General features: G+C 42.2%; 1 protein-coding gene across 3 annotated transcripts in view; it reads right to left on the bottom strand.

Moving 5' to 3' along the window:
* LOC117378761 (collagen alpha-1(XIV) chain-like) overlaps window positions 1–27290 on the bottom strand; it is a 141065-nt gene that overhangs the window by 57331 nt on the left and 56444 nt on the right. For 2 of the 3 annotated variants that reach the window (XM_055225455.1, XM_055225457.1), the window contains exons 11-19: window positions 25911–26037; window positions 16815–16960; window positions 14807–14936; window positions 12738–12877; window positions 11853–11979; window positions 10244–10383; window positions 8260–8392; window positions 8108–8152; window positions 7280–7425 (exon numbers count right to left, since the gene is read on the bottom strand). In XM_055225455.1, coding sequence (XP_055081430.1) covers window positions 7280–7425; window positions 8108–8152; window positions 8260–8392; window positions 10244–10383; window positions 11853–11979; window positions 12738–12877; window positions 14807–14936; window positions 16815–16960; window positions 25911–26037 — 1134 coding nt within the window. Of the gene's footprint in view, window positions 1–7279; window positions 7426–7807; window positions 7868–8107; window positions 8153–8259; window positions 8393–10243; window positions 10384–11852; window positions 11980–12737; window positions 12878–14806; window positions 14937–16814; window positions 16961–25910; window positions 26038–27290 lie in introns of those variants that run through there. The other variant, XM_055225458.1, reaches the window with a different exon arrangement.

The raw sequence follows: 27290 nt of genomic DNA, 5'->3' as shown, positions 1-27290 counted from the left end.
GAAGAAGTATCCACGATAAATACTGAGCCTCAAAATAAATTGTTCCAGCGTTCATATATTGAACGTCGATATAGTAATTATCGTGACAGGCCTACGCAGACTACAGTAACAGTGCATAACACTTCATTTGCATATACAAAATATTTAAACATTTAAAGGTGCACTACGTAACTTTCCGAGTGGAGGGTCCCCCACTCCCTCTGTGGTGATGTTTGATGCTTTGCCCATAATGTTATAAATGTATCTATTTCCATGGAGATATGAAAGTCAAGTAACAGGTCAGATCATTGGAGAGGCAAGCCAGCTCACAGGAGTCAGCAAGACAAATTCTTGTGATTTATGTGAATTCACAAACTCTTGAGAATCCATCTTCTGTCATATCCTCTTCAAATATGCTTTTCTAAACTTTGATAAATTGCGTATATATGCAAACATCTGTCTACTATTTAAAATGATTCATGGTATTGCTAGTCCTCCCCTAAGAAGGTTTGTCTCACTGAGCTCAGAAAAAACAACTCGAGTCACCAGGGCGCCCTCTAGAGGAGAGTGCAGCACCCCAAAATGTACGAGCTCTTTCACTAAATCAGCTTTCTCTATTGTTGCTATGAGTCAGTGGAATAGTTTGCCAAATGAGATTATAACATGCACAAGCTTTCAAAAGTATGCACATGTGACAAAGAAATGGCTAATATTAAAGCAAGTTTGCACCATTAGTGAAAGTGTATGTAGGTATTAGTATTTTTGCTATAACCTGGCACTAAACATCTTGTTTGTCCTGTTTTTTAGGGTCAATGTATTGTTGTGCACTGTCCCTGTCCATAAAAGCATATCATACCAGCTTGAAGCAAGAGCTGAAACCTTGCAAACCACAATGCTGCCCTATGATTGTGACCAATCATAGGGCAGCATTGTGGTTTGGGCGGAAGTCGTGAAAAATGTGTAGAGGAAAGCATGTTGTGCATTTGTGGAAGGAAAGATGTCTGTGCTTTTCTCTCAAATAGGTTTGAAGTTGCATTTTTCTGCCTGTTCCGCTGTTGTGATTTTTAAATCAGTCTCCGTAAAGTTTCTAATTATATGCAGACAGCACACAGCAGACCTATTTTGATCTCAAAAGCTGCTTCTACAATATATCTGCACTGAACAAAGACACATTGTGCTTAAATACATGGGAAAAAATCAGGTACACTACTTTAAGGTGAAACATCTGTAAGAGCAGTCAATAGCACCCCCTGCAGTATTTTTCTGCCCGAGTCCATAGTGACAGGTGAAGTTTGAGTTGAAGCTTGTGGTTCTTCTGTCTCTCCACATTCCTGTCACAATTTTTTAGAAGACTTTAAATCCTCAGTGTCTCAGAGTATAAATCATATCCAGTCCTGTCTCTTCCTATCTCTCTTTTCTCTCTCCTCTCTCTCTCTCCTCCCTCTCCTCTCTCTCACATCTCGCTTCTCTCCCTTTTGCTCTCTCGTTTTCGCTCTCTGTCCTCTCTCACCTCTCTATCATCTCACTCTCCTCTCTCACCTCTCTCTCTCCTCTCAGACTGGTATGGCATTTGTACACCAGCTCAAAGTGCATATGACATTTTAATTACTCCTTGGTTTGGTGGATAGTACCTGTGCTAAATATTTATCATAGTTTTACATTTAGTTTGTTGAAAAAAAGTTGAGAAGAAAAGTACAAATATACAGAAAGTACAGCTGAGTGTAGAACAGAATTTCTCTGTCTCTGTCATCAACATGGAAAACTCTATCCAAAATACAGACAATTTACGCACAAGGAAGACATTTATCTGACAGTTTAAACCTTTATTTAAGAATACTATGGTTGTCATGCATTGTATTCTGTAAATTAGACAGTTATAAAATTACCTCTGTGTATAAACCAAAATTAAAAACAGGAAAAAACTTGGCAAGATATTGTAAAAGCTTAAGTATAATGAGGTTAAACCAGTTCCATCAGATGTAAAATGCTCCCAGGGCTCATTCTGGACATATTTGTAGTTTAGACTTGTATTCTGAAATACATCGAATATTATCAAAGGTCCTGTTTATTTAGACTTTTCATCTCCTTTTGAGCTGAAGGTGAATGGTCTTTAAAGACACACAGGATCACTTCTGGACTACCACCTTATGATGTCACAAGTGTATATATTGAGCTCTGGGGTCTAATTTTTAAGAAGCTTGTGTAGATGATTTTAGTGACATCTGGTCAAACACCAAAGTATGGGGACAGGGTCACTTGATCAATCCAATATGGCCGACTTCTTGTTGGTTGCCTAGCAACCATACATCGCAATGTATTTTGATTTCATTGGGTAATTTTGTGCAAAAATCTGGCACATTTATAAACAGTGCACTTCCTTATTCTCTGACAATAAAACACTTAATGATTAGATGCAGATAGCAACAGTGGACTTATTTTGACCTCAAGAACTGCTTATACAATATATCTGTTCTGGGGCGTGACATATTGTGTTCATGAGATGCACTGTCCACTATCTCCTGAAGAGAGCTCGTCACATACATTGTTATGAAGAAGATGAGGAAGATGGGATCAGCTCAAGCCCAAATAGTCCCTAAGATAACTCCTTTCTCCATCACCCACACCGCCAACTTTCTCCACCACAACAAGATGTTTCACTGCAAACCCAGAACCTATAAGTGGAATACAATCACCGAGGAAGATCTGTGGAAGTAGGAGGGTTAACCAGGGATTAAGTTGGAACATGCAGTCAAACAAATTCATTTTGCAATTTCAATACTTAAATTATAGCTAGTCAGGGTTTAAAATAATTCACTTAAATTTGTGGAATAATTAAAGTGCTTCTAATTACTAAATTTATTAAAATCAGCACACAACATGATTAATCATGTAACATGTGAGAGTAGTTAGAGTGGAGCAGTGCGAGCCAAAACTCACGGTTAAAAAGCTGTTTTTTTTAAGACAACTGAAGAATTTTGATCTGAGAAAAAGTTTATAGTGAACGCGTCACAGATCAGACATTTGGGCTACAGTGCAAACACAAAGTTCTTCACACACTGGGTCAGGTAGGTTCCCCGTTCCTGCATGATCCAGGGGCTGCATCCAAACTCTCCAAAAGCTTCTATCTGCACTAAATCCTGTGAGTGTGTAAACAACTTCAAACAGGTCCTAAATAGTGCATTTGAGCGTAAACAGTAAAACAAAGTGTGATTTTAAAACATTACACAAATTAAACAGTGTTCGCAAGATGCACTCCCGCAGATACGACAATGAAGTGCCTCGGCAACACAATAGTTTTGAGGTGCGCGGGTTTGGGTCGGGTTTCAACATTTGATCCCATTTTATCAAGCTGGGTGGGTTTTAATTTGGGTCAGAAAAAAAATCTAACCTGCGCATGTCTAGACAGCATTCTATGTCAACTGAATTAATCTTTTATTTTCTCTGAACTGATGTGGAACAGACATCACTCTTGTTATCATTGTCCACTCTCTCCATTCTGAGATTTGCTCACTCTTAACATCACTCCTGTCCCCTGCAGTCACTTCTCTGAGCGCTCACTCAAGGTCTCACCCAGGCTCCTTTTTTCCTTTTGTAACGCAGGGCACAACAAGCAGTGGACTGCTCTGGGCTTAGAAGCAGACATGGATAAAACACCTGCACAGGCAGATCAGGGCCACCAGGGGGAAATGACTACAGTCTTTTTCTAATGGTGTCAAATTAAATACTGTTTATTTGACAACAATCACCTCATAGTCACAAAGAAAAGTGTAAAGTCAAATCAGCGAAATCATACCTGTTCTCAAATTGGCCTACACCATAAAACATAAATTCAGCCTCACCCTGAGGAACAAAATGTACTGTGGTCTGGAGCATAGAGTCTCTGTCCACAGCACAAAGTGAAGGGGAGGGGTGAGCGCTGGAGCAGAGTGCTGTGGCACTTACAATAAAGTCACTTCATGCACCACGTGAATGGGCAACAAGCTGTTAAGAGAGAACAGGAAATCACATAACATTTTTAGACCAACCTAAAATAGACCCAATAGCCCTGAAGCCAAAACTTATGCCCTTGATGTTAACTATGTTTTAGTGAAATGAGTTGTCTAACCCGTCATCTGCACCTGCAAAGAAATTAAACTAATGTAAAAACAGAGGACCAGTGACTGTACATGCACGTCCTCTGCATTCTTCTACTTTAAATACTTTACACAGCTTTTGTGGTCTGCTAATTGCTACAACACCCAAAGAAATTTAGATTCTAATATTTTTTCATCTATAAATGTGTTGCCAGGTTTTTGGTTTTAAATACTCTCCAGCAGGTGAGAGCTACTGGGGGAGTTTATTTTGAAGTAGGATTGTCAAAATTATCAAAACTCAAAAATCAGATACTAATCGATACTGAAATAGATTCTCATTTGAATAGTTATTGATAGTATAAAAGTCAGGACAGAAATAAACCTTTCCTGAATATGTTTATAATGATCTTGAGCTGTATGTTTCACAAGTATAAGACACATAGACTAGTATACACCCATGGACCACTGTGAACCTACTGCACACTGAAGGATTACACACATATAACACACATGGAATAGAACACAAATGCAACATTTAATGTGGAAAATCACATTCTATTGTCTAAAAAAGAGTGTTCTTTATAACGGTGGTATTTGAAATAGTATCAAGTATTGACTATTCCTTTGTACTGCAATTTCTAAACATTTGAAATTTGAATACAGTTTTCCCTGTCACAATCCGCATTTTCCAGTCCCATGTTTTGCCTCCTGTCCTGCTCTTCCCCTCCCTCACCTGCCGGAGCTGGGCTGAGCTCCTGGCTCCTCCCGCGCGCACCTTCAGTGCAATCACCACCACCTGCCGTGGATAAGAGGAGCCAGGACCAGACACTCGGGGCGAGATCGTCTGCGTAGCTTCATCCTGTTTGGTGCCGGATCGTACGCGTGTCTTCAGATCCTGCTCTCTGGACCGTCCCAGCTCCAGCGCTCCCGGTTCTGCTCCGACCCTGCTTCCCAGCCCTGATTCCCAGCCCTGGTACTGTCTTGTCTTGTGTCCGCACTCCACGTCCCTGGACCCTGGTGTGCACTCTGCTCCCTGCCCTGGTGCTGCCCGCATCGTCGTCTCCGCTGCGCTCCACGTTCCGCTCCTGGATCCTGGCCTCTCTCCTGCTCACCGCCAGATTAACCCTCGTACTGTATTATTTTGTCACCTATTTAAATAAACACTGTAACACTTTCCCGAGTCCTGCACTATTTGGTCCGCTACACCCACCGTTACGACAGTCCCTCACTATATCACGGTTCAACTTTCGCGGCCTCGCTGTTTCACGGATTTTTTCTGTGCAATTTTGCATGCTTTTTTACAGTCTATGAGCATGCATTGTGTTCTGTGTCCTGATTGGCTAAGGGACTGTAGACCATTGTCAATCAGTCTCCTCCGTGCCGTGTCTCCTGTACAGTAAAGTCTCCTGTGTTCAGCCAAATATACATAAATTTTAATATGTGTATATATATATATATATATATATACAGCGGAGTGGCGCCAGGACGAAGAGGCACGGTCAGAGGAAATGTGAAATACACGAGAGTCACTATTAATTATTTAAACATGAGAGAAACGTGAGAAAATGTCAATGCTTGTGTGTGTGTGTGTGTGGTGAGGAGTTTTACAGCCTTGAAACATATATAATAATTGTAAAAAAATAAAGCTCACTACTTGGCAGATTTCGCCTATTGCGGGTTATTTTTAGAACGTAATCCCCACGATAAATCAGAGACCACTGTATTGTCATTTTCGTAACATTATTTTGTTGTTTTGAGGTCATCTAAAGAAGATCCATTGTGCTTGGTTCTGCTCTATAGTTATAATCTATGACACCTGTGGATCATCATGTCATAACTTGGACATTTTAATGACAAAACAAGCTTGCTGAGGGGCCTGGTGGGAGCTGACACTGGCATAAAAGTCATTACAACAAAGTGCCACATGTTGTCAGCCCCTCCTGTGGATAGCTGCTCTTCACACTAGCGAGCAGCATATTTGTAAAAATTTTTTATCTGTACTAAAGTGACAACGCAACCCTGCCAAATCCAACATGTGTCACCAAAAAAAGAAAAGAAAAAGAAAAATTGAATTGGAGAAGGGAGTACGTACATCATTGTGGGCATGTACCGTGCAGGTGAAAAAGGGGGTAGATCAGTGATGACGTTATTACAGGAGAATAAAGACGACTCAAACATGAATCACTCTATACACAATTTCTGAGGGAAAATGAGAAAGAAACAACTAACAAACTAACATTATGTCTAGTAGAAATCCATATGTACTTGAGCAAAATGTGTGCCCCAGGGTAGATATATTTTATAAGCAGCTCTTGAGGTCAAAATAAGTAAACTGTGTACTGTCTGCATGTACACTGCCTGGCCAAAAAAAAAAAAATGCCACCTGGATTTAACTAAGCAAATAGGTTGAGGTTGCTGCAGTTGGTCAGGTCTAGGTTCAGCATCAGTCTGTGCTCAAAGAATGAGGTCAGTGACTACCTGAATATACTGAATGACCAGGTTATTCCATCAGTGGATTTTTTTATTCCCTGATGACACGGGCATATTCCAAGATGACAGGATTCATCTGGCTCAAATTGTGACAGAGTGATTCAGGAGCATGAGACATCATTTTCACACATGGATTGTCCACCACAGAGTCCAGACCTTAACCCCATTGAGAATCTTTGGGATGTGCTGGAGAAGGCTTTGTGCAGCGTCAGACTCTACCATCATCAATGCAACAGGTGAAAAATTAATGCAACATTGGATGGAAATAAATCATGTGACATTGCAGAAGCGAAATCGAAACAATGCCACAGTGAATGCGTGCTGTAATCAAAGCTGAAGGCGGAACAACCAAACATTAGAGTGAGTGATTTTATTTATTTATTTATTTTTGTGGCGACTTTTTTTTTGGCCAGTCAGTGTAAGTCAGCTGTGTACTGTCTGTATGTATCTAATTATAAACCATTATGTTGTCTGAGAATCAGGAAGTACACAGTTAACATGTTAACTCTTGTTAGCCTTACCATCAAGGCAAAAGTCTATTGTCTGAGAGTAGTGAAAAGCACTTATAAACTCATTGCTGTGAATACTTAGGATGCTCAGAATGCATAAGGTAGGTAAGTGAGGAATAACTTTGGACCACTGCAAACTGTTTAAAATGAACAAATACTATTTTTCACATTTTAGGACAGTAAAAATCAGGTACAGCAAACATGTTTTGTTTGTATATTTGTTCTCACCGTCTCCTCTGCTCGGTCCCCTTTAGCACTGATGTAGCTTAGCCTGTAGTGACGAATGTTTCTGGAGTCCACTGGTTGCCATGATACCCGCAGACTGTAGGTTGTTTCGTCGTCGATGCGGAGGTTTCTGATCCCAAAACGAGGAGCTGTGACGATCAAAACAATAGTTATAATAATAATAATCAAAACACATTATAAAAAAATATAAGGGGACTGAACCAGACCAAACCATGAACGGTTTTGGTGTTAAAAGTTAAACAATTGATACTATGCAGCCAATGTCATCTACATCCCCTGGGGGTATGATGCTAACCGGAGGCACAGCTCTGTCTGAAGCTCTGTTACTCAAATTATTTTTTACTACTATACTATTTTTATTTTAACACAATCCGACCCTAAGGAACTGACTTATCTAGAACTACAACAGGTGAGCTGATTTGTGCTGTTAAACAAGTCCCTCTCAAATAACATTATACTCACAAGCTAACTAGCATTAGCCAACAGTTTTTTTCAGTTAGTCACTCTCACCTATTTGTTGAAAGTAAACTCCTAAACAGGACCATAAATGCTCGCCTTGTGTCACCATGGTAACAGATGAACATTCCACCATAGATATACATGCAAAAGCCCTCAGCATGATGTCACTGCAAACTCTGAGTTGCTCTCACATCACCGTGGACCTCAGATGGTGTGTGTTTCTCAGGTGGTGGTACACAGGCTCCTTCAGATGGATTCATTCGCAGATCAGTTATTTGCTAAATTTGGATTTATATGAGTTTGATGACTTTATCACAAAAATCTTCAACAGTGAAACATCTGAGGCCTGACCTGCAGTGGATGTGGTCGTCGTGGCGATGGTGGTGGTTCTTTTAGCTGAAATAAAGTGGTGTACATATATGAGCATGTGTGAGCAGTACAAGGGTAAAGTGTATTTGATATTTATGGTAAATGCTCTATCTTCATTGCCCAGGTTGACTCACCTGTGGTCTCCACCAGGATGACCTCATCGCTCTCCACCTCGTTGTTGTAGATGGCAGCCAGAAGAACCTCATACTCCGTGGCCGCAGTCAGACCTTTGATCAGGTATGTGTTTGTGTTCCCGTTCACCAGAACCTAAACACAAAGAGAAAGCCATGTTATTGATACTTTGCACTGCCATCATGCTGGGGAGGTTCTACATATATCTCTATGGTTGAACGTTCAGCAATTACCATGGAGACACAATGCCCACATTAGCAAACACTGTCAAAAAGTTTTAAGAACAGCTGAAAACGTAAGAAAAATATACAATCTGGTCAGATTGTGTTAAAATAAAGCTCAGATTAAAGTCTAATTTAAGTAACAGAGCTGCACACAGAGCAGTGCCTATTGTTAGCTTCACACCCCAAGGGAATGTTGATGACATCAGCTGCAAAATATTAAAAGAGAAGGTTTCAAAGCATCTTGAGGAGATGCCCGAGCCACCTCAGCTGGCTCCTCTTGACCTGTAGGAACAGTGGCTCTGCTCCGAGCTCTTCCCGTGTGACTGATCTCCTCACGCTTTCTCTAAGCGTGAGGAGATCATGCTATGCCACGGAGGAAACTCATTTCGGCCACTTGTATCCGCGATCTTGTCCTTTCGGTCATTACCCAAAGCTCATGACCATAAGTGAGGGTAGGAACGTAGATTGAACGGTAAATCGAGAGCTTTGCCTTTTGACTCAGCTCTTTCTTTACCACAACAGACCAATACAGCAACCGCATCACTGCAGACGCTGCACCGATCCACCTGTCAATCTCACGCTCCATCCACCTCCATCCACCTCCACCCCCCTCCCTAAACCGCCACCTTAACGTGGTGGAGGGCACCCGAATGATCCTGGGAGCCATGTTGTCGGAAGCTTTGTGCCCCTGGTAGGGTCACCCACAGCAAACAGGTCCAGGGGGATGGGTTCAAAAGCCCTTTATAACGAGAGAACAGCCAAGGCTAGTTATGTTGCCCCGACTGACGTTATCGAAGCCCCACTCTGAACCTAGTTTTGGGTGCCAGGTGACCTTTCCCCACAGGGCTCAGCCCAAAGGAGTGACGTGGGGCCGTCCTCCCATGGACCCACCATCCACGGGAGGATCCGTAAGGGGCTGGGGCAGAGAGATCTGGGTGGCAGTCGAAGGCGGGGACCTCGACAACCGGATCTCTGGACATGGCTCTGGGGACATGGAATATCACCTTGCATCTCCCTTGATCTTAAATTTATAACATTTAAGTATGAAGAAGAATCTCAAAATATATATAGTTTGAGAGCAACACTCAACCACCATTTCAAACTTCATTAGGGTTAAAGCAAACATTGTGCTTGTGTCTGCTCTGAAGTTAAAATCTATGACACCTGTGTATCATTATGATATAATTTGGACATTTTATTCAATATTCATCTAAAAGCACTCGAAAGAAACAAGTCTGCTGACTTAGGAGTTAAGGTCATCATAAGCGTCATCACAACAAACACAACCAGTCTTATGGATGCACATCACACTAGTGACCAGCACACTTTTTCATTTGTACCAAAATGACAACGTGACGCTGCCATGTCCTATGACTACGATTAAGAAAATAAAACTGGAGCAGGAAATGCATATGTCACACTGGGTGTGTAAAGGCGGAGGTGAAAACGGGGCCAGATCGGCGCAATGGCATTTTGAATACAGGAGAATAAAGATGACTCAAACATGTATGAATCACTCACAACTTCAGAGGGTCAACGAGAAGGAAACAACTATCACATGGTTAAAAGATCTGAAATGTTGATTTGCAGAATAAGTCCTTTAAGTCACTGTAAACATCATCATAACGAAGTGCCTACTCAAACATGCACAAATCAATGGGTTAGTAATAAACAGAAACAATTATGACATGGTCAAAAGCTCTGTATTTAGCAGAACATGTCTTCTTTAATGTATTAGGAGTTAGCAGTATCCGTCCCTTACCTCGTCACTGTCTCCTCCGTCGGTGGAGGTCCAGGTGACTCTGTACAGAACCACGTCTGAAGCCGGGTGTCTCCAGTTCACCCTGAAGCTCTCTGTGGAAACATCTGAGCTGCTGAGGTCCAGAGGGTCAGGGACGGTCTCTGAGAATAGCAAACAAATAAACAAACATGTACATAAATATGTAAAGTACTGTCTGTGGAGATGTGTTCCAACAGAAACTGGTACCATTTCAGTATTCTGCACCAATGTCCTGGAATCATTTACAAAAGCACTGGAAACAAAAAAAAACAAACAAAAAAAAAACGGTCCAAATAGTTTTGTTTAAGCTAATGGTGAAAGGTTTAGAAATTAGATCTATGGTTTGTGTAAGTTTAACTACTCAATTCTTGGGATTGTATAAATGTATGCTGATGTACTGTTGACCTATGCTGTTGGTTAAATAAGGTTAAAAAGTAAATTAACAAAACTGCCTCTGTGGTAAACAAATAAATGAACAAACAAATGAATAAACACACATGGTCCAGAGATGATGACTGACCACACACAGCTCTGAGGACCCCTTAAGGAGCCCCACCCTTAGGCTGGGAGCCACTGCATTACAGTACACAGACTTACTGATGGTGGGTCTTGTACATTTTTATACAACAGTCTATAGTGTATGCTGGGGATGGGACAATAAACAATAATGTTGTTTATCATGGTAATAAGGGTTGACGATAATCGTTCGTGGAACATTTTATATAATCGTGATGATCTCCATTATATCAGGAAAAAAATGACCTCCACAAGGGAGTCTAAGGTGTCTGTTGTCCGGGGGATCCAGGGTCTTAGGGGCCCAAAATTGGACCCTCTTCCTGTTTTATACACTTCCTAATTTATACACTGCCTGGCCAAAAAAAAGTCACCACCAAAAAAAAGTCACACTCTAATATTTGGTTGTTCTGCCTTTAGCTTTGATTACAGCACACATTCACTGTGGCATTGTTTCGATTTCGCTTCTGCAATGTCACAAGATTTATTTCCATCCAATGTTGCATTAATTTTTCACCAAGATCTTGCATTGATGATGGTAGAGTGTGACCGCTGCACAAAGCCTTCTCCAGCACATCCCAAAGATAAGGTCTGGACTCTGTGATGGCCAATCCATGTGTGAAAATGATGTCTCATGCTCCTGAACCACTCTTTCACAATTTGAGCCCGATGAATCCTGGCATTGTCATCTTGGAATATGCCAGTGTCATCAATGAAGAAAAAATCTACTGATGGAATAACCTGGTCATTCAGTGTATTCAGGTAGTCACTGACCTCATTCTTTTAGCACAGACTGTTGCTGAACCTAGATCTGAACCAACTGCAGCAACCCCAACCTATTTGCTTAGCTTGGGGGGGCATGTGAGGCTTATTACCTCCAAATTTCAAATGACGGGCATGCTTATCAGTAATATTCTCTGTTAAAGTTAGAATTATTCAGATCCATAACTACTTTAATCATTATCGTGATATAATTGCTAATTGCAATTATTTTGGTCATGATAATTATAAAAAATTTCAGGATCATCCCATGTCTAGTGTATAGTGGTTATAGATTATAGTTCCTATAAATTCTTACTTGTGGTGAAGCTGTCTGTAGTGGCCTCTGCCTGTCCTTCATCATAAATGGCAGACACTCCCACAGTGTACTCAGTCAGAGAGGTCAGATTCTTCAACAGATGAGTGGTCACGCGCCCGATGTCCACCTGAGCAAGAGAAATATAACATAGGGTTGTCAAAATGTATGAAAAATCAGATACTAATCCTACTAAAACTAACATTGAAACTACATACTCATTTGAGCAGGTATCGATACTAGAAATACTCAAAGGACAGAAATGAACCTTTCATGAATAGCTTTAGAATGATGTGTCTCTGTATGTTTCACAAGTATAAGACACATAGACTAGTATACACCCATGGACCACTGTGAACCTACTGCACACTGAGGCATTACACACATATAACACACATGGAATAGAACACAAAGTGCCAACATTTAAAGTGGAAAATCACATTCTATTGTCTAAATAAAGAGTGTTTTTATCATCGTGGTATCAGAATCAGTATTGAGTATCAAGTCTTTAGTATTGAACTGAATTTGAAATTTTTGTATCGTAACATCACTAGATATACCATGTAACAAATGAACTTATTCGGTCGAGAAGCGCCCAGTGTCCATCTGGAAATGCCAGTTATGATATAAGACAAAGTAATCGAGGATTGGTAATAAATGTATGTTACAGTTAGAGCGGGAGAATGATAATTATTTAAAGGATGCAGGGTCAGCCATCTTCTTGTCTCTACAGAGATATTCCCCAGTATGGCATTAAACTTATCTGTCGCAATGGAGACAAGCATGTGGCACCACCAGGCCAAGTTAGAAGTGTGGAGATGCTCGCAGTGGCAACATTCCAGGCAAAGCAATGGCATCTCCATGGAGACGAGTAGGCTCCTTCCTTACCTCGTTGATCTGTGTACCGCTGGTCTTCACATACATGATACGGTAACCTTTGACCTTTTTGGAGGGGGCGTCCCAGGTCAGTTTGGCCGAGCTGTGGTCGATGTCAGAGAAGCGCAGGTCCATGGCAGGTAAAAGGGGCACTGATACAAGGAACAAAAACACAAAACAAAAGATTATCAAAACTAGACACACAGATCCAGCTTTTTCACTGCTGATACAGATATCATTACTTTTACTTTAAGTATCTGCTGATACCCAATATTAACCTCTACTAAAAATAGAAAATAAACATAGTTAACTTATTACACAAGATATCCAATACTGTTATGTACCGTATTTTCCGTACTATAGGTCGCACTTTTTTTTTCTTTTCATAGTTTGCCCGGGGGTGCGACTTATACTCAGATGTGACTTATATGTGTAATATAAGTCGCATCTGAGTATATAATTTCTCATCTTTATTACGGTCACACTGACAACCTGACAACCCCCTTTTTTCCTCTTTATTATGCATTTTTGACCTATACTTCAGAGCGACTTATAGTCCAAAAAAATACGGTTACTTTTATTTATCTTTCAAGTAACTACTAAACAGCTTTGTATAAATAAAGGTTCAAACATTATGAGATGGTCTAGGGCAAAATCAGCCTGTAAATCATCAAAGATCAAAGCACAATATCAGCTAAACCAATATCATGGAACTGATACCCAATCCAGTGTTTGTACGGGGATTCAATATAGTATTTATTTATTTATTTTTGGTAGTATTTATTTTTTTAATTTTATTTGGTCATTACATTCAAAATCAAACATTATTCAACTTGTATAAGGTTGCACATAACATTTCTATCATGACCAAAAGGGTTTAGGCTGAAGTATAAATTACTTATAATGCCTAACCCATTTATATCAGTATTTATTCTCGTTCTTGGACGTATTTTAAATTTGAACTACTATTATAACAAAAATGCTAATTTAACCATAATGACAATGCTCGTTACAAAAAATTCCAATTACATATTTTCCCCAAATCGGTTAACTTAAACATGAGTGAATGAAGAAGCGCAACTCTATTTATGTTTATTTTATGGGGGAATACTGTAAAGCCCTGAACATGTGAAATAAAGCCCTATCACTTAAAGGTCCTATATTAGACAAAACTGAGTCTTGCGAGCTTTAAGTCATGTTATAATGTTACCTTCTCAAAAACATGCCTGGAGTTGTGTTTTGTTTCATTCACACATGTTTGAGCAACACTTTATAATAATTATTATCTGTCTACATCCCCAAAGCTCAAAATGCTCTGTTCCACCTTGTGATGTCATGAAGAAGTAGTTCCTTTTACCTTTAGTTCAGTAAAGAAATTCCAGAGCTGAAATAATCCAAATGATTCTAGTGAAGGTGTGTGCTCCACTGTGTTTTGAGCACTTCCTGTATTACTACATGATGACATCACAAGGTGGAACAGAGTGTTTTCAGTCTGAGAGAATTGTGTTAAACATGTGTGAATGAAACAAAACACAACTTCAGGTCTGTTTGTGATGTTATAACATAGATCAGAAAACACCGTAATATGTGCCCTATAAACTATATAATTGTACACTCATAATACTGCTGTCTGATTGGTCCTGGCATCTCTCTTTTCCTGCACGTCTCATTTGTGTAAAAGAAGTTATTTCAGTTTGTCCTGAGGCGACCCGGGTCAAACATGCGTCGTAAAGTCAGCCATAATTACAGCTGCACTCAGAGATGACTGTAGACTACACTGAAGAAAAGTCCAAAGTTTACACGTTTAACCAAACACAGAGAAATGAACAAAGGCAGCTGTAGCTCAAAGAAAAATGAGATAAATGCACTAATCCAATGAGAAATTTAAATGAAGGACATTCAATTAGTACTTAGGCTGCAGCACCAGTAGCTGTAGTAACAGTAGAAGTAGCAGTAGTAATAGTAGTAGTAGTAGCAGCAGGAGAAGTAATCATACTAGTAGTAATAGTAATAGCAGCAGCAATAGCAGTAGTAGTAGTGGCAGCAGTAGTAGTAGTAGTAGTAGTAGTGGTAGTACTTACATGTGGTCTGCTGGCTGGTCATAGGGTCACTAGCCTCTTCTCCGTACAGCGCATAGACAGTCACTGTGTACTCTGTGGATGGAGTCAGACCCTCCAACTCCACCTCGTTCACTGATGCATCCACCTTCACCTACAACAGACCATATGTATCCCATACTCCTGTATCCCTGTGTGTCAGATGCCCTCCCAACCTCCTATATTCCTCTGTGTCAGATGGCCACCCATCCTCCTGTATCCTGATAAATACTAGTTTAGTTCTGGTTTTGTCCTGGTTTGGTCCTGGCTTGGTCCTGGCTTAGTTTTGGTTTAGATTTAGTTTAGTCCTGGTTTAGTCTTGACTTAGTCCTGGTTTAGTCCTGGTTTAGTCTTGGTTTAGACCTGGTTTAATCTTGTTTTAATCCTGGTTTAGTCCTGGTTTAATCATGGCCTTGTCCTTAGTTAAGTTCATATTTGTTTCAATATTCTAACTGACTACATTTTCTCTTGCAGCTCCTACACACATGCTATAGGACAGGGGTGTTCATTACATCGATCGCGATCTACCAGTTGATCGCGAAGACATTTTGGGTAGATCACGTCCCGTCATCCATCCAGTCACATGACTAATATACAGGACAACCAGTCAGATTACGCCTGACCCTAGGTCACATCATGGGCACTGCACACGCATAAACAAGCGCGAGTTATCTTAACCCTATACTGTCGGATCCTATCGTCACCGATAGAGCGTGGTTGTGGACTTTCCAGCAGCGTAACTCTGCAACTAGTCGTGCTCTCATGTAAATTCAAACGGCGTCTCAAAGCGGAGACATGGGGCTGTCTAAATATTTTACCGTCATTACGGTAATCTACCTCTGTTGTCCCTCGAAGGCGACGAATGAGAGCGCGGGCACTGCAGGGATTTTCCCAGTCATTTATTCGATGCGTAAAAGAAAAAATACGGATGGATGTGTAAAATAGAAGAAGTTGTGTGAAAAAATGCAGTAAATTCTGATACTTCATTTAACATGAATTTTATGGCTATAAAAAAGACAAAACCATAATCAACATGATTAGCTCTGTTATCGCTTTCCAACGAAAAATGCAATTTTACTCCTGGCTGGCTGTCAGAAGCTACTGCCCGAACTATGCATCCCTTACTGATTCCATTCAGTGTCATCAGAGCACTAATCATCATTCAAGTAATTATGAACATGTAAGAAGTTCAATTGTGTTGTGCTGTATTATCTCATGACGTTGTGCAAGGTACATCAAAATGCACTGTACATGTAAGAATTCATAATACATTTACAAATAAATGTATGTTTAACATTTTTGTATTAGGTGGTAGATCTTTCAGACACGATCATTTTAAAAGTAGCTCATATACTGAAAAAGTCTGAGCACCCCTGCTATAGGAGCTTTATATTAGACTCATTCTTTAGTGTTCGTGGTATTTTTTCGTGCATTTTTTTCATGTATTTCATGTAGGAGTAAAGCAGGAATGTGAAGTATTGGGTCACAGCCGAGGTGAAGGAGGAGCCCAGAGTCTTATGTAAGGCTCAGGTTCAGACTCGAATCACGACAGGTGAAGTTTGAAATGTGAGTTTAGCAAAAAGATGAACCGTGATGGAGCGTGATGTGCTGATAAAAGACAGATTAGCTTCATCTGCTACATGCTACAAAGCAGAGTAACAGATGTTACAGTGAATCTTCTGCTCCTCTGACCCTCTCCTCTGCATCTTCTGCTCCTCTGACCTGCTCCTCTGATCTTCTCCTCTGCATTGTCTGCTGCAACGTCTGCTCCCCTGACCTGCTCCTCTGACCTTCTCCTCTGCATCGTCTGCTCCTCTGACCCTCTCCTCTGCATCTTCTGTTCCTCTGACCTGCTCCTCTGACCTTCTCCTCTGCATCGTCTGCTCCTCTGACCCTCTCCTCTGCATCTTCTGCTCCTCTGACCTGCTCCTCTGACCTGCTCCTCTGACCCTCTCCCCTGGTGTTTTTACAGTATTTAGTTGTATTATTTTACCTCTTTCTCATCCGCTGCATCTCCCTCCGTCAGTGGGGCATACAGGATCATATACCCGGATGCCCCGGCTGCAGTTCTCCATCGGACCATCATGGTGCTGTGGGTGATGTCAAACAGCTCCAGCTCATTCACCATTGGGAGAGCCACTGCATCGGACCAACAAGGAGGAAAGAGATTTAACAACTTTAATCAATTTTGAAACAGGTTTGAAACAGGACTGAACCAGGTCTGAAACAAGTATACACAATTTTTACAGCTGTTGTGTGGTGTCTGCAACAGTTTAGTTCTGGGTTAGACCTGGGTTAATGTTGAGTTAGAGCTGCTTTAGTCCTAGTTTAGGCTTGATTCAGACCTGGTTCAGTCCTGGTTTACACTTTGTTTAAAAACCTGTTTTTTAGTCTATGCTGGCTATTTGACCTTTTTCTGAACAGAACTGGAGAAATTATTGAATATTGTTGTATCAGATTTTTAAGGTTGTTACATATGACACATTAGACTATTTATTTCACAAAAACATAGTTAGCATCATTAGATTTAAGATTTTTCTCAAAATCCTAATATATAATACTCCAAATATATATACCCTAAATTTTGGACTATAAGCCGCTACCTCCCCCACTCTGCAGCCTACACAACAATGCAGCTAATTTATAGAATTTATAGATCTTTACTTTCTTTTACTCTCGATATTGGTGTCATTGTATTTATTCCACACGGGGCTGACTTTAGCTCATTTATCCACAGCATAGCTAGTATCGGTATCAACCTCCTGGTTTTGAGAGATGTGGCCTACGTCACCACTCCAGCTGACTCAGAGGGACGCTGAAAATCCGGACTGGATTACACCGCGCTACCCTGATTATTGATGAGCTCATATCATATGAAGTTAAGCGCTTTTTGCTGGCACGCCTTTCTGGTTTGAGACCTGCGCGGATCGGATCCTCATTGAATCCCCCCGATGGAGAAATCAACGTGAAACACGAACCGGATTACAGCTACTGGATTTCTACTGGACAGGCTCAAAGGACATGTGACAAACAATGCCATGCCTGATTACATCGTGGTTACTATTTTTACACATTATTGATGGCCTACATCCATCCATCCATCCATTTTCTTCCGCTTATCCGGGGCCGGGTCGTGGGGGCAGCAGTCTAAGCAGGGACTCCCAAATTTCCCTCACCCCAGACACGTCCTCCAGCTCCTCCGGTGGGATCCCAAGGCGTTCCCTGGCTAGCCGAGAGACATAGTCCCTCCACCATGTCCTGGGTCTTCCCCGGGGCCTCCTCCTGGTGGGACATGCCCAGAACACCTCCCTAGGGAGGCGTCCAGGAGGCATCCTGAGCAGATGCCCGAGCCACCTCTGCTGGCTCCTCTCAACGTGTAGGAGCAGCGGCTCTACTCCGAGTTCCTCCCGTGTGACTGAGCTCCTCACCCTATCCCTAAGGGTGCGCCCAGCCACTCTGCGGAGGAAACCCATTTCAGCCGCTTGTATCCACGACCTTGTCCTTTCGGTCATTACCCAGAGCTCATGACCATAGGTGAAGGTAGGAACGTAGATTGACCGGTAAATCGAGAGCTTCGCCTTCCGGCTCAGCTCCTTCTCCACCACAACGGACCGATACAGCGACCGCATCACTGCAGATGCTGCACCGATCCGCCTGTCAATCTTACACTCCATCCTTCCCTCACTCGTGAACAAGACCCTGAGATACTTGAACTCCTCCACTTGGGGCAGAGACTCACCACCCACCCAGAGAGGGCAAACCACCTTTTTCCGGTCGAGAACCATGGCCTTGGAGGATTTGGTGGAGCTGATTCTCATCCCAGCCACTTCACACTCGCCTGCTGCAGGTCCTGGCTCGATGAAGCCATCAGGACAACATCATCCACAAACAGCAGAGATGAAATCCTGTGGTTACCGAACCAGACCCCCTCCGGCCCCTGGCTGCGCCTAGAAATTCTGTCCATAAATATAATGAACAGAACCAGTGACAGTAGCCCTGGCGGAGTCCAACATGCACCGGGAACAGGTCTGATTTACTGCCGGCAATGCGAACACAGCTCCTGCTCCGGTCATACAGGGACCGGACAGCCTTTAGCAAAGAGCCCCGGACCCCATACTCCAAGAGCACCCCCCAAAGGACACCACGAGGGACACGGTTGAATGCCTTCTCCAGATCCACAAAACACATGTGGACTGGTTGGGCAAACTCCCATGAACCCTCGAGGACCCGATGGAGAGTATAAAGCTGGTCCAGTGTTCCACGACCGGGATGAAAACCACACTGCTCCTCCTGAATCCAAGGTTCGACTATCAGTCAGATTCTCCTCTCCAGTACCCTGGAGTAGACCTTACCGGGAAGGCTGAGGAGTGTGATTCCCCTGTAATTGGAACACACCCTCCCATCTCCATCTCCATACCATCTCCCTTCTTATACAGAGGGACCACCATCCCGGTCTGCCACTCCACAGGTACTGTCCCCGACCGCCACGCGATGTTGCAGAGACGTGTCAGCCAAGACAGTCCCACAACATCCAGAGACTTGAGATACTCGGGACGGATCTCGTCCACCCCCGGAGCCTTGCCACCGAGGAGCTTGCTAACCACCTCGGTGACTTCAGCCAGGGTGATGGACGAGTCCGCCTCCGAGTCTCCAGTCTCTGCTTCCTCCTTGGAAGACATGACGGGGGGATTGAGGAGATCCTCAAAGTATTCCTTCCATCACCCAACAACATCCCCAGTCGAGGTCAGCAGCTCTCCACCCGCACAGTGTTGGTGAAGCACTGCTTCCCCCTCCTGAGGCGTCTGACGGTTTGCCAGAATTTCTTTGAGGCCGTCCGATAGTCCTCCTCCATGGCCTCCCCAAACTCCTCCCAACCCCGAGTTTTTGCCTCTGCAACCGCATGAGCCGTGGCACGCTTGGCCCGCCTGTACTCATCGGCTGCCTCAGGACTCCCACGAGCCAACAAGGCTTGATAGGACTCCTTCTTCAGCTTGACGGCATCCCTAACTTCCGGTGTCCACCACCGGGTTCGGGGATTTCCGCCACGACAAGCTCCGCAGACCTTACAACCACAGCTACGAGCGGCCACATCAATAATACAGGTGGAGAACATGGCCCACTCGGAGTCCATGTCTCCAACCTCCCCCGGGATCAGGGAGAAGTTCTCCCGGAGGTGTGAGTTGAAGACCCCTCTGACAGAAGGCTCTGCCAGGCGTTCCCAACAGACCCTTATGATACGCTTGGGTCTGCCAGGTCTGTCCGGCTTCCTCCTCTGCCAGCGGATCCAACTCACCACCAGGTGGTGATCGGTTGACAGCTCAGCCCCTCTCTTCACCCGAGTGTCCAAGACACGCGGTCGGAGATCAGATGACATGACAACAAAGTCGATCATCGACCTCCGACCTAGAGTGTCCTGGTGCCACGTGCCACCAATGGACACCCTTGTGCTCGAACATGGTATTGTTATGGACAAACTGTGACTAGCACAGAAGTCCAATAACAAAACACCACTCGGGTTCAGATCAGGGAGGCCGTTCTTCCCAATCACGCCCCTCCAGGTGTCACTGTCGTTACCCACAAGGGTGTTGAAGTCCCCCAGGAGAACAACGGAGTCCCCAGTCGGTGCACTGTCTAGTACCCCTCCCAGAGACTCCAAGAAGGCCGGGTACTCTGCACTTCTGTTTGGCCCGTAGGCTGACACAACAGTGAGAGACCTGTCTCCGACCCGAAAGCGCAGGGACGCGACCCTCTCGTTCACCGGAGTGAACCCCAACACGAAGCGGCTGAGCTGTGGGGCAATGAGCAAGCCCACACCAGCTCGCCGCCGCTCCCCGCGGGCAACGCCAGAGAAATGGAGAGTCCAGCCCCTCTCAAGGAGTTGGGTTCCAGAGCCCAAACTGTGCATGGAGGCGAGGCCGACTATATCTAGTCGATAAAGCGCAATCTCACGCACAAGCTCCGGCCTACATTATGAACCCAAATGTTACTATACATTTCACACTCCTGTTCTGCCAGGCAGGGGAACCTGTGAAATACATCCAAAAGGACGTACATCCTTCATCCCTTGTCCTGATCTCTTGGATCTGACCCATCTAATGTGTGTCCTTGCCCTACAGGACAATTTTGTCATTCCTTTTAGTTGTGCTTATATTTCTGTCCCAGACAAGAAACATTAGAAAAGGTCACATGTAGCAAATATTTTAAACAAAGATGTTTAATTGTCTTTTTGTTACTGATTTCAGGTAACACGCAGCCAAGCCAGGTCCTGACCATAGCTCCCTCACTAATATCTCTCTTCCCTCTGTTGGTTACCCCTTTATCTAAAACACTTTTAAAGATCAAATTACATACGATAGTTTTGTAGCCGTAAAAGTCTCGGTCTAATGCATTTTAAACATCCGAAGTCTTCTTCCTAAGTTGGACGAGTTGCAAGTATATGTCCAGTCTGCTAGCCCTGATGTTTTGGTCATTTCAGAATCTTGGCTTAAAAAATCTGTGCCTAATACAGTGGTAGCTCTTTCTGGTTACAATATCTTCAGACAGGACAGACTTACTAAAGGCGGTGGAGTCACCATTTACTATAAGGACAGTTTGCAATGCTCTGTCCTACTGTCTAGATCTGTGTCCAAACAGTTTGAGCTGCTAGTACTGACTATCCGTCTCTCTAAGAATTATTCTATCAATGTAGCTGGCTGTTATAGACCACCATCTGCCCCTGCCTGTGCCCTATCTGCCCTCAGTGAACTCATTGCCCCATACACATCCTTGTGAATTTTGTTGCTAGGTGACTGAACTGGATATGCTTAATCCACCCACCCGGTGCAACTCCAAACTGGATGCCTAAATCTCTCTCAAATTTGTTGAGGCTCCCAGCAGATTCATCAGTAAATCTTTGCATGAAAAAGGAACCCTAATTGATGTCATTGTCACTAACAGACCGTCAAAGTACACATCTGCAGTTTTCTGCCAGAGTCTCAGTGATCATTGCCGTATTGTATATTAAGAAATGGTACAAATATTAAGTCTCCTCATTAACCATCCATAAACGACATCTTAAAAACTTTAATGAGCAAGCCTTTTTGCATGATGTGGCAGAAGAAAAATGGCACAGAATTAACCTTATTCCCTCTGTTGAAAATGCATGTTCTCATTTCAAAAACACATTCATCTCTATCCTGAACAGACACGCCCCCTTAAAAATGGTCAGAATTAAAAATCGTTTCAGCCCCTGGATCAGCACTGAGCTGACTGAGCTGATCCATCTCAAACACACACTCCACAGGGTATCCAAGACCCTATTGAGTCGTTGCACACAATCAATCAGAAAGGCAAAATCTGAATACTATAAAAATCAATTCCTAAAATGTAGCTCAAACCCTAGAAAATTCTGGCAGACAGTTAAAACTATGGAAAATAAAAATTCATCTGCACATTTGCCAATTGCAATTAAATCCGAGGCGATTATAGTTTCAGACAAGGCCACCATGGTAAATATGCTCAATAAACATTTCATCCAAGCTGGTCATGCCTTCACTACTGCCACGCCCACTGCTTTGGTCAGTTCCTCTGACTTATTACCTAATCATAACTCCCTCCCTTCAACCATCCCTCCTTTTGCATTCCAACTCCTACAAGAGAATGATGTGCTCAGGGAGCTTCTTAAGTTGGACACTCATAAAGCAGCTGGGCTGGATACATTGGATCCCTCCTTTCTGTGGTTAGCAGCACCCATCATTGTGGCACCTATTACTCACCTGTTTAACCTCTCACTACAATCTGGTGAGCTACCCCTGGAGTGGAAGTCAGCAGCAATCACTCCACTCTTCAAAGGGGGTGATAGTCTAGACCTTAACTGCTACAGGCCTATCTCCATCCTGCCTTGCCTTTCCAAAGTCATTGAAAAACAAATCAATCAACAGCTTACACAATATATCGAAACCTATAGCATCCTTACGGATATGCAGTCTGGCTTCAGAACTCGCCATGGGTGTATCTCTGCGACACTTAGGGTTTTAAATGACATCATAAGTGCCATAGATAAAAAAGAATATTGTGTGGCTGTCTTTGTGGGCTTGGCTAAAGGCTTTGATTCAGTAGATCACAACACCCTACTCAGCAGACTTCAGCAAATAGGCTTCTCAGAGAAGTGCCTGGCATGGTTTAGGAGTTACATCTCGGGACGCACTCAGTTGGTGCGAGCTGAGGGGCATCATTCTGACCCCCTAACCCTGACCACAGGGGTTCCTCAAGGGTCCATACTAGGACCAACCCTTTTTAAAATCTACATTAATAACGTAGTTTCTGCTGCTGGCGCCTCCCACATACATTTATACGCTGACGACACCATTCTGTACACATCCAGCCCGTGCCTTAACACAGCCCTCTGCTCTTTACAACAGTTTCACCAGTCTCCAACACGCCTTTTCCAACCTTTGTCTTCTTTTAAACACAACCAAAATGAAATATATGATTTTCAACCGAAATTTACCTCAGATTCCCTACCACGCCAACATCTCATCCCTAGACGGCACACATCTACAACTAGTAAATTCTTACAAATACTTAGGCATATGGCTTGACAATACACTTTCTTTTGACATTCACATTAACACATTACTTTCCAAAGTCAAATCAAGAATCAGCTTTCTATATCGCAATAAATCCTCATTTTCCCATTCCGCAAAACACACCCTTGTCAAAATGACAATTCTCCCTATCTTCGATTACGGTGACATCATCTACAGGTCAGCATCAAAAACTCTCCTCCATAAACTTGATGTCATTTATCACTCACCAATCCGTTTTGTCATAGCTGCCCCTTTCACTACCCATCACTGTCATCTGTACTCACAGGTTGACTGGCCATCACTTCACTCCCACAGATTAATAAATTGGTACAAATTCATCTATAAAACATGAATTGGTAAAACCCCTCATTATCTTTGCTCACTCATCAATATTTCTGATAACACATATAACCTACGTTCCAGTAACATTATCACCATGATCACCCCACGAGTCCGTACATCCTTTGGTCAATCATCATTTCAGTTCGCTGCACCCAACGACTGGAACAATCTACAAAAAACTCAAAAACTTAGTACTATGATACCAATAGCTTCATTCATCAACTCAATAAAATCTATAGTACGTGACCAATGTACTTGTTTTTAACTCTGTTTTTAAACTCTGCTCACCTATGTGTATATATGTAAATAGTGGAAAATAGTAACTGTCTTAGTGTTGTTGTTTTGTCTTGTCTTTGCCTGTATGGATGTTATTCTGTTGTATGTTGAAATTTCTGCTTCTTGGCCAGGTCGTCGTTGAAAATGAGAATTGGTTCTAAACCGACCTACCTGGTAAAATAAAGGTAAAATAAATAAAATAAAATAAAAACTGGCTAACAGCCACTCTGTAACAGTAAATGCAAAAGTGAGACAGACGTGGGGAAAGATTACGCTGGAGAATACACTAGTTTTGATTTTGAACTGTCATTTTGCACATCATGCACACACCCTCATCATGGAAAACACACAAAGAAATGCAAAAAAAAAGCTTGACTGTCAAAGAAGGAACTAGAGCCACTGCACGTAAAATTGGCATCAATGAATTGATGGTGAGACGTTGGAGGCGGCAGTGGGAAGATGTAAAAGTGCAATGTAAAAAGTCAACAAAAGCTTTCAGAGAAAATAAAAGCAGTTGGCCTGTGTTGGTGCAGTTTTTTTTCTAAACATTCAGGTATGTTCATCCCATGTTACTGTCGTGTTGGTACTATGTTGATGCCGTGTTAGTGCTGTTTTATTTTCTAAACATGCAGGTATTTTCATCCCATGTTGATATCGTGTTGACGATTTTCAAGCACAGTTTGAAAAAAAGCATGTCTTAAATTAACTCTATAGCGTCAAATGCTGTCGTCGCCGACAGAGCGCGGTTGCGGACTTTCCAGTAGCGTAACTCGTGCTCGTCGTGCTCTCAATTCAAACAGTGTCTCAAAGCGGAGACATGGGGCTATCTAAACATTTTACCGTCATTACAGTAATCTGCCTCTGTTGTCCCTCGAAGGTGACGAATGAGAGCCCCAGTCATTTATTTAATGCGTAAAAGAAAAAAATACAGATGGATATGTAAAATAGAGGTAGTTGTGTGAAAAACTGCATTCAATTCTGATACTTCCTTTAACACGATTTTTATGGCTAAAAAAAGAATAAAAGTCTAGGTGAGCTATACTGGTCCATAGCGTGCTCAGTCCTTAAAGGGTTAAAACTCAAAAAATCTCTGTGTACCATCTTTCTGTGTAAATATCTCAAGTTACAACATAAAAACCTGCGGCTTATATTCAAGTGTGGTTCAATTTTAAAAGAAAATACATTTTCTTTTAAAATTGAGTCGGTGCGGCCTATATTCAGGTGCGCTCAATAGACCAAAACTGACGATATAGATTTATATATATATATATATATATATATATATATATATATATATATATTATATTATAGAGAGAGAGAGAGAGAGAGAGAGAGAGAGAGAGAGAGAGAGAGAGAGATAAATAGATAGATTTTTTTTATTTTTATTTTGGTGAAGTTTATAATTTTGTTTCCTGGTTGGATACAGTCAACAGATGTGACATACGAAGAAAGTAATTCCATAGATGTAGCAACCATAACATAATTTATGTGTTATCATCAGATTAAAATAAATGACAGCACCTTTATTTTCACCTTTAATTTACTCACAACAAAAAATCTTTTTGTTGTGAGTAAATTGTCTCTGCATTTTGGATGGAGTTTTCTGTGTTGATGACATAGGCAGAGGGATTCTGCTTTTGAGTCAACTTTTTTTCCATAAACTGTCACTTAACTGATGTGCAACTATGAGAAATATTTAGCACAGGTACTTCCCACTAAACCAAAGAGGAATTATAAAAAATATGGAAACCTGGCATATGCACTTTAAAAGTTAGATTTACAAACATAATGAAAACCATGACTCTTGCTCTTTACAATGACTACTCTAACACAATCCAAAATCCCCAACACCTTTTTTTACAACAGGAAATCAAGGAAATTAGGTGCAATAAATGAAAACGTACATGTGGTGGCGCTTCCTCTCAGAGCAACGCTGGCTGAGCTCCGGTACACAGCAAACACAGCCACCTGGTACTCAGTGAGAGAGTTCAGATAGTCCAAGTCCACACTGTTCTGAGACCCAGGAACCACCTACAGTATACAACAAGAATCAACATTACACAGAGAAACATATGATAAAACATTTTATAAACTTTACAAAGATGAGTGGATCTGGTGTGATTGACAGGTGGATTAACTAATCAGAGAGAGGCATAGCAAGGCACGTTTATTTGTTCAGCAGAATTCATAGAGGAAGTAATTCAAAGTGCTTTACAGAATAAGAAAGACATTAAAATCAATACAACAAATGAAAACATAAATAATCACAAATAGTCATAATAAAATTAACCTTAAAATAGAAGAGTGCAGAATAAAAACTGCTCAGTCTTATGCACACCTAAACACAACAGTTTGAGCCTGGATTTAAACATTGTCAAAGTAGAGGCCTGTCTCCCATCTTCAGGAAAACTGTTCCAGTTTTAACTGCACAAAACTGAAACACTGATTACCCATGTTTAACCCTGACTCTGGGCTCCAGCAGGAGACCTGCCCCTGAAGTCCTGAGTATGAGATGGTTCATGTGGCTCTAACATGTGGTAGATGTACTTTGTTGTTAGGCCATAGAGAGACTTGTTCACAAGCAGAGCTGCTTTAAAGTCTATTCTCTGAGCCACAGGAGCCAGTGCAGAGACCTGAGCACAGAACTTATAAAGTTGTACTTCCTGGTTCTAGTCAGGACCCGAGCAGCAGCGTTCTGGATGTACTGCAACTGTCTTAACGCTTGTTTGGAGAGGCCAGTGAGCAGGCCATTACAGCAGTCTAACCTACTGGAGATAAATGCATAGACAATGTTTTTTAGATGATAAAAAGCTGCAGATGTTATTGATTTGATGTGGCTGTTAAAGTTCAAGTCCGAGTCCATTATTACCCCTAGATTTCTAACCTGATTTGAAGGTTTTACAGAGAGGGACTGGAGGTGACTGCTGACACTTTCTCTATGTTTATGTGGCGAAAGATGATGACTTCAGTCTTGTCTGAGTTTAGCTGGAGAAAGTTGTTTTGCCTCCACACACTGATCTGTTGGATGCAGTGGCAGAGTGAATTCACTGGTCCATATTCACCTGCTGCAGTGAGACATAGATCTGAGTGTCATCTGCAGAGTTGTGGTAGGACACATTATTGCTGTGTATTAACTGACCTAATGGCAGCATGTAGAGATTGAACAACAGGGGTCCCAGGATTGACCCCTGGGGCATCCCACAGCTCAGGGACATTTTATCTGAGACACACTTTCCAATTGCAACAAAGTACTTCCTGTTTTCTAGATAGGACTTGAACCAGTT

The sequence above is a fragment of the Periophthalmus magnuspinnatus genome, chromosome 11 (genome assembly GCF_009829125.3).
Source record: "Periophthalmus magnuspinnatus isolate fPerMag1 chromosome 11, fPerMag1.2.pri, whole genome shotgun sequence".
NCBI classification, from domain to species: domain Eukaryota; kingdom Metazoa; phylum Chordata; class Actinopteri; order Gobiiformes; family Gobiidae; genus Periophthalmus; species Periophthalmus magnuspinnatus.
Note: the sequence above shows the minus strand (reverse complement) of the source record. Positions and strands in the feature narration are given on the sequence as shown.